The sequence below is a fragment of the Camelus ferus genome, chromosome X (genome assembly GCF_009834535.1).
Source record: "Camelus ferus isolate YT-003-E chromosome X, BCGSAC_Cfer_1.0, whole genome shotgun sequence".
Classification (NCBI taxonomy): Eukaryota; Metazoa; Chordata; class Mammalia; order Artiodactyla; family Camelidae; genus Camelus; species Camelus ferus.
In genome coordinates, this window is record NC_045732.1 from 46,208,239 (window position 1) to 46,220,583 (window position 12,345).

The window sequence follows — 12,345 nt, forward strand, 5'->3', positions numbered from 1 at the left end:
GGAAAAACTTGCGGCATATGCATTAATCATGGCAAAAGAGGGCTCCCAAGAGGTGTAACAGCAAGTACCACCAAAAAGCCTGTTTAAATTCAGTAAGAAACGGAGTGTTAAGGTTTGACTTCTCTCTTGACTTTCCTCACAAGGGTCCAACACAAGTTCATGCTATGATTTCACTGTTGAATTGGGATGCCTGTTAGCCAGGGCTGGGAGTACACAAGACCCCATGCCATTCAATCACCATCCTCCACGTTTATAAATATAGAAACTAAGAAGAGATGACTCACTCACGTTTTTCTCAGCAAATCCATGGCAGGAACAATAACTGCACACTGGTTATTTTCTCTTAACAGATGGGATATTCCATATCTAACAGATGGGAGAGTATAGCTGAGGTTCCTAGAAAGCAAGGACTGCATCCAACTTGTTGGCTAGAGTACCCAACACAGATGAGAGCAAAAATTAATGTTTCTTAGGACTTCAGCTTTCTTAAGATCATCTGAAGCAATGACAGAGCCAGACATAGCCCTAGGTGCCCCCACCTGTCTGGCCTTCAGTCCACTAGGCCAAATCGGAATTCTCCCACCTTCTTTCTCTGCCAGCCGTGATGAGAATCAGAGGAGACGTGGTGAAGTGAGGCTACCTCCAGTGTGTACCCTTCTTTTCCTCTCAATGGCAAGAGTGCAGCTGGCACTTTGTTTAAGATGAGCCATGCCCCCTTGGGTCTTGGATGTAGACGAGGCCTGTATGCCAGAACTCACTCCTGGAAACAAAATCATACCCAGACTCAGAAACCCTTATGATGGGTGGAAAGGGAGGTGACCTCCTTCCTGAGTCTGGGTTGTTACATGTGTAAGCATCCCCAGGGCTCTGAGTTGGAGCCCAACTTATCTTGCTTCTGGAAAAGGCTAGAAGGATATAAGAATGTGAGTCCTGCAATGATTCTATAGCTTCCTTAATGGCAGGAAACCATGTCAGAGCCGATTCCATCCACCACCTGACACCAAACACAGCACCTACAGTCCTTTCTCAGTAATATTTCCTAATGGCTGGACAAATGTTAAAAGATACTCAAAGGACAACCATGAATAAATACAATCAAATGAACAGTAAGCTAAAAACCCAATTTTAGTAGATACATTTAACTGAATCAGAGATAATGGGTTGTAAGACACCGAATTCTTCAAGAAAAAAAAAAAGGCAACCAAACCAGAAAGCTACAAAAGGGAAAGCTACAGAAAGTACAAAAACTATAAAAATAGTTCAAAAGGGAGCAACTGCTATAAATAATTAGCACAAGAGCTTCACAGTGTCTGGCATAGACTAGGTACTCAATAAAAAACATCTGCTGAATGAGTGAACACAATAGTCAGCGAAAGCTACAGTCCTAATATTTGCCACCCACATTGTGACATTCTGAAATGGTTCCAGCAATGTCGAGGCTATCTCTCCGCATCTTTTCTGATCTCTTTACCTTATCCCATGAGCTTCAGAAAATCAAGGAATGCTCAGCCTCTTCAGAAAAACAGATAGCTCATCTCCTTCAACCACCACGAGCCCTTGCTTGCCAAGCTCCTCCCCCGCCCTGACCCCCAACCTAAGCCAGAGTCTTGCATAGAACAGATATTCAGAAATGGTGCCTGGAAGATGAGGACATGGTACCTTTTCATAGGCTCCTTTCTGCACTGCATCTTGAATGGCTTTGGAGATAACTGGAGCCTTGAGGCCCTCGGCACTGAACTAAATTATACTTGGCTTGGCGATTGGCACCCAGAAGGGGCTTCTAGGTGTTAGATACAGTGACAGAGGCACTGAGCAATGGTGGAGTGACGTCTGGATCAGGAAGGAAGAGAGGTGGGTGCTAGTCCCAGTTCTACTACTCTCTGGCAGTGTCACCCAGGCAAAGTCATTGTGCCACGCCAACCATCAGTTTCTTCACCTGTAAAATGAGGGTAGAGCACAATTCCTAGTGGGCAAAGTTGAGACAATGGATACTGTAAAGGGTGACAGGTGACAGGATGGCACTGAAGGTATTGCAAAGCTAAGCTTTTTGCTGGGGGCAGTCAACTCTTTGCTTCCAGGCAGTGGCAGAGAGAAAGTCCCTATGCCATTACCCTGAGCCTCACTCTGAGACACTTGGGTCCTAATAAGTGCCAAACTGAGGACTTACAACAGTCCCTATGACCCTTCCTGCCTAAGGGATTCCTCAGGCTGCTGCAGGCAGACCCACAGCCCCACTCTGAAATAGCTGAGCATCAGGAAGGAACCCAACAGACTCTTCCACTACTCTTTTCCATGCAGCCAACATCAACTGCACATAATCCCAGGGAACTCAGCTGGGAAGAAAAAAAAAAGAAGAGTAGGAGCTGTGAGGGGAATCTGAATTACACTCAGACCAGCCCCACCCAGCATGTTACCACGGGTGCCCTGACACACGCACTCATGCTTGCACACAGATTCCTGCAGGCATCATGGAAAGCCCACCAGTCAGGCTTGGGAGGGTAAAGGCCTGCTCCTCAGTGGTTTAGGGCCCCCACCCAGCCTCATGAAAGGGAGCTATTGATCAGGCTGCCACAACGTGGGACTGTTACAGCTCATAAAAAAAAAGTTCCTGAAGAGCCGTGGCCACGTCAGGGGGCTTTGCACTAAGAGGAGCAGCTGGAGTAGGGCCAGATGTGGGAGGGGGGAATGGAGGGGTGAGAGGGCCTTGCAAAGGTAAGGGGCACACAGGCACCTCACTGAGCATTGCCAAGTGGGGATGGGGGACAGACAGCTATGTCCTGGGAGGTGCACAAAGACCCGCTCTCAGCCCACAGCCCAGAGCACTCTGCAAAGGGGTAGCTCTGTGCTGGGCTGGGAGCGCTGGGCTGGCTGGAAGGGGAACTAGAGCACTGGCCTAGCCAGGCACAGGCCAGGGGAGTTTCAGGGGTCACTTGTCCTCTCCGGGCTCCCCCTCCCTAAGTTGAGACACAGAGGCATTCACTTCCTCCCACCTGCCTCCCACTCCCAGAGCCATCAAGAGGACAGAGTTGGGGCAACCGGCAACTGCCTCCAGACACTTGGACTGGGCAGCTGGAGGTGGAGAACTCAGTCACTGTCCCCAGCTCTTCCCCAGACCTCCAAGAGCCTGTCCCCCTGTCTCCAACAAACACAAGGTAAAGTGTCAGCCGGATGGCCTTCAGCATCCACCCAACTGGGCTCCATTTCACACCCCGGCTTTACTAGCCTATCTCAAAGGTGGCAGAGGTTTTCCACACCCCACTCTCCCCTCCTTCCCGCCCTATTCCCTCGGGGAGGTCGGCCTGCCTTGGCCCAAATGAAATAGGTAGGGTCACACTGGGCATAGACACCCAAAGCAGGATGTCCACCCGCAGTCCCCACACCCCATGCCATTCCTGTCCTTCAGAGGAAGGTCACTGTGCTAAAGGGAAATGAGCAAAGGCAAGCCTGCTTCTAATAGAAGCCCTCACCTTGCACACATACAAGCAGCAGAGGGCAGAGAAGCCTGCCCTCTACCCTTCCCAACAGCCCCTTCTGCCTGATTTAGTTTCAGCCCTCCAACTTGCTCCTTCTAATCTAGGCTCAGTTTCCTCATCTGGGAAAAATAGAGCTGGGTCCTGGTTTCCATGGTCTCTTTTTTCCAGAGCATTCTCTGCTTCTATGAACTTCTCTGTGGGTGCCCATGGGATGGGGATCCTGGAAACCCTACACGCAAGGGGTTTCTGCAAAGAAAGAGGGTGGTGGGGGTGTGAGGGTCTTCTGAAAATGGGGGTTAGCTGGGGGCCAGGCAAGAAAGAGCAAAGTGAGAAAAGGAAGGGGGAGAGCTGAGGTGACAGGCAGAGAAAGGGAGGCGGCTGAGGCCAAGCCAGCCCAGAGGGCTGGAAACCCAGCCTCTGCCTCCAGTGCTGCCCTCAGCTCATCCTGCAGCGATAGATGCCCAGAGCACATGAACAGAGCTCAGGATCCTGCCCCCTTGCCTGGGACCTTTCCACATGGCCCTCTGAGGAAGCAGCTCCCAAGACAAAACCTGGGAGGGTAAGGAGGAGATGGCAGAGGAGGAAAGAGAAGGCTCTTCTTCCCTACCCACAGGTTCCATCACCAGCCCACCACAGCCTGACCTCATGCTGCAGCCCACGAAGTTGGAGGATGAGGGAAGGGAGTAGCTTTTCCAGGACCCGCCCACAGCATGGCCCAGACCAATCCTGTGATTATGAGTCTGGGGCTTGGCAATCTCAATTCAGGCAGACATGCCCATCCCCTGGCCACCCATCCACTCTGTCTCCTTTCCCTGGATGATACCTCTCAGAGGCCCCAGGATGACATTAGAGAAGGCATGTGATGTACGATGTGGCTCAAGGGCACTCAACAAAAGGTATGAGTTCTTGGCGTTGGAGTCCCTGTCCCATCTCAGTGGGCCTTTGCCCAAGCACAGCTCCCCCTTCCCCAATACTCTTACACACAAACACACACACAATAAATAAATAAAAGTTCTGATCTGACTTCAGCCAGGGCTTCCCTACCCATCCCATACACATCAACCTGTCAATCAACATGGGCATCCAGGCACTGGCAGAGGCTGGGCAGGGAACATGACAGATAGGCCCAATAGGGGTCCCTGTCTTCCTGGAGCTCCCATACCCTGTGGGAGGCCACAGCAACTCCAGATGGAGAATGCCCAACCCAAGCAGATGGCCGGACAGGTTAGGTCCCAGAGGACATGAAGTGAGAGAGGGCAGCAAGTCTCCCAGGTTGGACATGTGATACCTCTAGATCCACAGACCACCAAGAAACACCAGGAAAGAAGCTCCTGGGCCCCATTTCCACCAAGGCTCCTGGATCAGGCACCAGGACACTGCAACTCTGGCTTCCACCCTGCTTCTACCACTGAGATGCTGTACGATCTGGCTGAGAGTCTGGCCCTCTCTGGTCTTTAGTGTCACATACGTACAATTAGAGCATCTGATGTGAGAATTTCTGCAGACCCTCTCCTTCAATGCATTCACGTTCTATGACAAATCTACGTCAAGGAACCCAATTCGGTTTGCTATTTCCCATCTGGCATTTGGGTGGGAGCAAGGGGGAATTTATCGGGGAAAAGGAATGGGCAGAGCCTGGAATTTTTTTTTTCAGTGTTCAAAGAAATATATATTTTTTCAATTTGAAAAAAGACAAAGTCCCAGGCACTCTTGGAGACCAACTTTAGTGGAAACAGACCTTCGAGTGGAGATTTTAGGCAATTCAAAATAAAAACATGCTGCCAAGAGGGCTGGGCTGTGTCCCACACCTAAGAGACTGAGTGGGGGCAGTAAGGGGCCCTTGGGATGATGAGGAGTGTAGGGAGCTACCGACAAGGTAGTAAAATTCAAAGACAGAACGTGGGTTAGAAGGACAGACAGGAATTGGAATGAAGAGGTAAAAATACAGACCGAGGATCAGACATATAGCGGAACAGGAAGACATTCTGGAGGGTGGAGGCAGTGACAGAGAAAGTGCTGGAGGAATAGGGAGCCAGAAACATACTGTTTATTGAACCGCCTACTATGTGTTAATAACCAAAACATTGTTCTTTCTGAAAGGAGGATGGCGGCAGAGGGAGAGAGATGGGTAGCGGCTAAGCCAAACAGACAGTAGGGATGAAAGGATGGCACACACACGGACAGAGCAAGAGCTGGCCAAGAATTAGAAGCAAGCAGGCTGCAGGGGTGGAAGGTCTGAAAATTGGGGCCTGCCAGCCAAGGGGCGGGGTTTAGGCCAACAGACAGCGGACTAATAGATGAAAACGGGACTGGAACCGCGGACGAAGCAGCGAGGGGCGCCTTGTGGAGCCGGCGGGAAGGCAGCGCTGGGGCTGGGGGACTCCGGGCTGAAGTGCAGCAGAGCCCTGACCTCCCGCAAGGTCCGCCCAGCTCTGATCACCTGGTTTCCAGCTTGGCGGGTCCCAGCGCGTGCCCTTCACACCCGATGGCGTCCAGGGCGTCCACGCCCTGAGCTTCGGAAACCGCAAGGCCGGCTCCCAGCCTCGCGCCTGGGCCATGCGTCCGCGGCGGCTCCTGAGCCCGCGGCCGAGCAAATGGGGTCGCTGGCGCCTGGTGTGGCGCCCTGGGACTGAGCGCGCAGCCGGGCAGCTTGGAGGGAGGGAGGGGCCGAGCGAGCCCCGCCCCACCAGGGGCAATTTGAAAGTTCCACGCCCCCACCTTGAGCAGGAAGTCCCTCTTCTCTATTGTACACTGGCCTCAAGTAATTTAGCTCCATGATTCTGCCTCCCCTTAGCCATCGGGCCTCCTCTCCCGTATTGGAGTCCCCCTTCGGCCTCCTCCCTCCCCCTCTGAGAGGTGTCTCACCACCGATCCTACTTCTTCCTGCTCTCCCACCCAGTGTGAGATAGCCAGGGTCTTCTTAGTCACCAGGTCAGCCTCACGTCTACCCCAAATCTCATCAACCACGTGACAGGGCGGAAGACTTTGTGCAATAGCCAGATAGAGAAGGAAACAATGGCTCCCACCATCTTGGCCAATTGACTCACCTCGTCCTCAGCCTCTTACATTCCCATATTCTCACTACCCTCTACCCTGTTTTCTTTCTGTCTGATAAGAGTAATGGACTCTGGGTTCCAACAAGGATACTCTGAAACCCTTCTAGTGCCAAGACTATCCTGGACCTTATGAGCAGAAGCATTCTTTAAAGACTCTCTTATGTTACAAACCCATAACTGAGGCCCAAGAATACGAATGACTTGGCCATCATCTAAGTAGAGCCAATTATCTCTATGTTGCTGGACTGTTGTGAAGATCTCAAGGGGCTGAGCATGGTGCCTAGCATAGAGTACAGTCTACCTAAAGCAAGCTTTGCTTTTATTATCAAAGAGATCAGCACTGGGCATCTACCATCAAAAAAGCCTGGACCCAGGACCCTAAGCTACATAACCCACTCCCTTACCCCAGCCTCCGCCTAGGCAAGCAGACTGACATGACCTGATTTTGGGATGGTGGAAAGTCCTATCTGCCATAGTTTACAATAGAGGGAAGGCAGTAAGCTGCCAGCTCTCACACCTGATCATTTCCATTCCACTTGTGGCAGTGCCTAGCAAGGGGATTGAGAGTCTAACAGTGGCTCCACGCTAATTGCAACAAAACTTGGGCCATTTTTCCTCTCTGAGCCTCAGTTTCCTCCTTTGCAACATGAGGATAATCCATGACACAATGAGAATAAGGAGAATAAGAAATAAGGAGAATAAGAATAATGAGAATAAGGAGAATAAGGGTTACACAGGTGAATTTCACAACCCCTCCTTCTACCATCTCTTTCCATTGTGCTGCAAGACGAGGGCTTAGCAGGCCCATTTGTGAGGGACAGGCTGGGCATAGGAAGAGAGATTTGTGAATTAATTTGTCTTCTTTGCCTGACACTTGCACCCGCTTTTCATAGACTCAGTGGCAGAGCTGGAAGAGAATGAGAGGTTAACATGTGGGTGATCTCCATGCCATTCACCCTTTTCCCAGGGCAGTGCTGGCACACAACAGGGGTTCACAAAATATTTATTGCATGAGTGGAGTCTTCACATGGGAAAGAGGACTTGCCCAAGGTCACACAGTGAGCTCATTTCAGAATTCAGACTGATCACCTGTCTAGACCTTCTTCCACTAGGCCATTCTGCCTTATGGAGTTCTTTTTTTTTTTCCCCCATTGGATCATAAATCAGTGGGGAGCCCATTCCTCTCTCCCAGCACCCTCTGGCCTAGCAGCAGTTTCCATTCAGGACTGGCTCAGCCAGTACAAGCAGCCATCAGGAGGCTCCTTTCTGTGCTCAGCTTGGTGCTGCCAAGCCTTTGACTTTTGAATTTCCCACAGACCCTACACAGCCCCTGCCATGGGGGCAAGTTCCCTTTTGAGGAAAAGGAGGCCCTGGTCAGCTTCCTCCAAGCACAGGAGTTTCCCTTTTGCTCTCTGGTAGGGTGGGAGTGCCGGACACAGCCCCTTGCAGCAGCAAACTAGAAGGAAGGGCGGCCGCAGCCATTTCCTACCCTGCTAAGTCATCTCCCTCCCTGGTCAGTCCCTCCCCTATTTCCTGAGTTCTGCTGCTTGGGCTCCAGCCAGAACAGTAATATGAAAGGGCTCCAAAGTTTTACTTGAATCACAGAACCTGGGAGCTGGGAAGGACCCCAGAGCTCAATGATTCCCACCTCCTCCCCACTGCAGGCACACCCTCCACTAATAAAAAGGAGGGGACACCTGACTTAACCTCTTACAGCTTAAACTTCCTTCCCCATAAAATGGACAGGATGACACCTACCTGACAACGTTGTTATGGAAAGAAATGTGAGAATGGATTCAATAAAAGCTAATGTGTAATGAGCACTAACTAGAGGCCTGGCCTTCTTCTACAGTGCTTTTTGAGGATTAATCTATTTCATTTTTACCACAATCCGATAAAGCAGTTAATTATCATCATCATCATCATCATCATCATCCCCATTTTACAGATGAAGAAACATCAACAAAGGTAATGCTACTGTGAAGTTCACACAGCTAATGGAAGAATTTGGTGATGGAAGAATCTGACCCTTGAACCTCAGTTTTCACCCATATGATCATCACCAATTCTCATCAGTGATCATCCTTACCCCAGAGAATGAGCCATTGTAGTTTCCATGAGCTCACACATGTCTGTGTTTGTGTGGCTGGAAGTTTTGTACCCAAGTGCCCCTAAGGGCTAAGGGGAAAGAATGTGACGAAACCCTGGGGGCGGGTGGCTGAAGATGTAACCTGAAGCCTTGGCTCCAAGCAGAGAATGTTTTTAAAATCCCTGCTCTTATACATCTACTTGAATTTTCCAGTTAACTCTAGTATACATCCATAATGTTTTCATATACAAATGGGTGGTGTTTTTTTTTTCTTTTCTTTAAGCCTTTGAGGAAAATTGACACTCAAAGAAGATGAGCCACATTGGTCCATTGGTCTAGCCACTGCCTTTGACCCCTGGGACATGGTAGGCACTCAGTCACTGAGAATAGCTAATAACATTTATGAAGCATTTGCAATGGATTTTTAAGAATATTTTCTCTTTTTTACTTTATTTTGTGTTTTTTGGGGAGGAGGTAATTAGATTTATTTACTTATATTTATTTATTTGTTTTAATGGAGGTACTGGGGATTGAACCCAGGACCTCATGCATGCTAAGCACACACTCTACCACTGAGCTATAGCCTCCCCGCTGAAGCATTTGTTATGTGAGTCAGCGTTCTGTGCACTTTGCACGTGTGATTATGATTTAATCTTCATGACAACTCTGTGAGGAGATCAAATTATTATTGTTGCCCTCATTTGGGGCGGGAAAACTATAGCACAGGGAGGTTTGTCCAAGGCTGTGCAGTTGGGAAGTGACCACTGGACCAGATAGCCAGATAGCCTGATTGTCAGCTTTGGCCAGTAATCAGTATACATATGGCCTCTCTGACAGCCACAAAGCCTTTTTGACCCACGCATCTCCACAACTTCCAATCAGGAAAACTGAGTTGGTTCTTGGTAGAAGCAGGCCTTATTCCAATGAGATGAGCAGCTCCCTGAGGGCAGAACTGTAGTGTTTCTCCCCTCAACCCAGCCTTCCCTGGATCAATGCTAAGCCAGGAGCTGGGCTTTGCATGGGGCTGGTCCTCCATTCTTGTGTGGCCCCTGACTGCTTCCTGACTGGTGGCAGCCTCTTGAACCCAGCACCTGTTGGGCTGGTGAAACAGCCCTAGCATTTCACACAGGAGTCCGCTACCACCCTCCATAGTAAGGATCCAGCTTCAGAAATGGCTGCCAGGTGCTCAGTGGTAGAGTGCATGCTTAGCATGCATGAGGTCCTGGGTTCAATCCCCAGTGCCTCCATTGAAAAACAAACGAATAAATAAACCTAATTACCTCCTCAAATTAAAAAAAAATTTTAAAGGAATGGCTGCCCATGGTCTACAGGGATAAGTCCACAGGTCTGAGGTTGACATTCATAGTTCTACACAAGCTCACTTTGCCAAAGCAGCTGGCATTCCCAGAAAACAGTAAACTTTGTTAACCTTCCCAATGTGTTACATGTGCTCTTTTCTCTCTCTTTCTCTCTCTCACACACAGACACACACAAATCTTATTCTTATTTCCTTGATTTATTGCACAAACACTTACATGGTGCTTTCTGTATGCCTGGTCCTATTCTAAGCTCTTTGCACATTTTAACTCATGGACTCAATATGGAAACCCTATAGGTACTATTATTATCCCCTTTAACAGATCAGGAAACTGAGGCACAAAGAGGTTAAGTTATTTGTCCTATCTCCTGCACCTGGAAAAGTCCCACAGATCCTTTTAGCCCCACCTCAGAATATCATAAGCCGTTCCCTTTCCAGTTGCTCCTACAGCTCAGTTTCATCAGCAATAATTCCATATTGAGTTATCTGTATGTCTTCCTGTCCAATAAGAGTTTGGATCCTCTGAGGGCAGGGACCATGTCTTATTATTTATGGCATATCCATTGCTTAGGACGGAGCTTGGCATGGAATTGGCACTTAAGGAATATTTGTTAAAGGACTGAATGAAGAGTGAGTTAATGGCCAGAAGCAGCCTTGACCAAACTCAGTGGTGGCAGAGAGATTTGGGGTTTTCTTTCCCCAGCATTTTGAGGTAGAGGAACCTCAAGATGGCTCAGTGACCAAGCATGAAATGCAACCATGGGTGGTGAGACAGGAAGAGAGAAAAGGCCCCTCCCCCACATCCTGCCCATTGTGTGGTTGAATCAAACCTGGCGCCCTGACCACAAAGCCATTTGAGCTGGTGGGGCATTGACCTCTAGCAAGCCATGAAATTGGGCAGCTCTGGGGTCTGCTCCAGAGAACTGACCTCACTGGCTTCTGGGTTTCCCTCCCAAAAGCCCCATGACTGCCTCTTCAATTCAGAGGTTCATCTGGAAAAGAGCAAAGGGTTTAAATGTCACCCCAGGGACTTGGGGTTGGCTGCTTTGGGTCTCAAACATCACGCTTCAGTCAACTCGTTCTGTCCTTCCCATGCTAGCACAATGCACTCTGGAAAAGTGGAGGGGAGTTTGGGCACAACTCCAGCCTCCAGTCCTTGTTCCACCATTCAGTAACTATGTAACCTTTGGCAAGTTACTGAACATCAGTGTCTTCGCCTAGAAAACAGAAATATTTTTTTTTTCTACCCTGCAAACCTCAAGCTAATGGATCTGAGAGCACTTTTGTAAGTGGAAACTGTCCAGGCAAAGGGAGAATAGCTGGGAAGTGCTGCATATAGCGGTGTTCTGTAGCTTTCCAGCTGAAGGCAGAAAGGTGAAAGACAGAGCCTCAGCCTTACCCCTATCTCCACCTAGCTGTGTCTGACTCCGGCCCAATCATTTGCCTTTTCTGGGTCTTGCTAAAATGGCAAGGATAATTCCTAGGCCCTTGCAGCCAAGTCTTAGAAGGATTATCTGATGGGCAGCAACAGTGTGTATGTTGTATGGATTTTCTCAGCTCCAGATAAAGGGCCTCTAAGAACTGCAACTCTCAAAGTAGCCTTGGATTTGCTGGGTTTTTCTTTTCTTTTCTTTTCTTTTCTTTTCTTTTTTTTTTTTTTTTTGGCCAGGGTAGGGGTAATTAGGTTTATTTATTTATTTTTAAAGGAGACACTGAGGATTGAACCCAGTACCTCGTGCCTGCTAAGCACACACTCTACCACTAAGCTATAGCCGCTCCCCATCAAAACAGCCTTGAGTTTAAACACCAGCTTCCACACTTACTAGATGACATATCATGTCACTTCTCTGGGCCTCAGTTTCCTTACTGATAAAAGGGAGACAGTAACACCTACCTTCAAAAACTGTGACATAGATCAAAGGAGAAAGCATCAGTAAGATGGGCTTGTGGATGGTAAACTCACCCCTTAAACCTTTGTCTGCCTTACTGCTTTCTTCCTGTCATTGTGTTATGCAGTCTGCTCAATTTTCTGCCCACCAATTCTTTCTGCCTTTATCTGGGAGGTAGTTACAGCACCCACCCAGAGCCACTCCCACTCCTAATCCCCAGCCCTAGTGCACAGACCTTCACCCCTGTACAGCACCACCCAACAGGAACACAGACCCTGCAGTCTGGATCTGGGGTCCAGGGCTCAGTCCATTTGAGCAAGTGGACTTGCCATGGACAAAAGCTGCTTTTGTGTCAGAAGAGCACTATCCAACTTGGCAGGTGGGGAGGGGATGGTTTGTAATCTGCCTCCTGCATTCTCACTCTTGTGTGACTAGCCAGGAGGGCTGGCAAGCCATGGCAGTGGGCAGGCTTTGTTTGTTTGCATCCCTCTTGGGGTATGTTTCCCTGGGATTCTAGCTC

The 12,345-nt window shown here is 49.2% G+C and overlaps 1 protein-coding gene across 4 annotated transcripts in view; it reads right to left on the reverse strand.

Annotated features, from left to right (window-relative positions):
- Positions 1 to 12,345, reverse strand: part of STARD8 (StAR related lipid transfer domain containing 8) — a 74,035-nt gene that overhangs the window by 33,155 nt on the left and 28,535 nt on the right. Inside the window, exon 1 of one of the 4 annotated variants that reach the window (XM_032476156.1) lies at positions 5,914 to 6,083. The exons of 1 other annotated variant lie outside the window; for it this stretch is intronic. In XM_032476156.1, coding sequence (XP_032332047.1) covers positions 5,914 to 6,031 — 118 coding nt within the window. In that variant the 5' untranslated portion in view covers positions 6,032 to 6,083. Of the gene's footprint in view, positions 1 to 5,913; positions 6,091 to 12,345 lie in introns of those variants that run through there. 2 more of the 4 variants (XM_032476158.1, XM_032476160.1) reach the window with 2 other exon arrangements.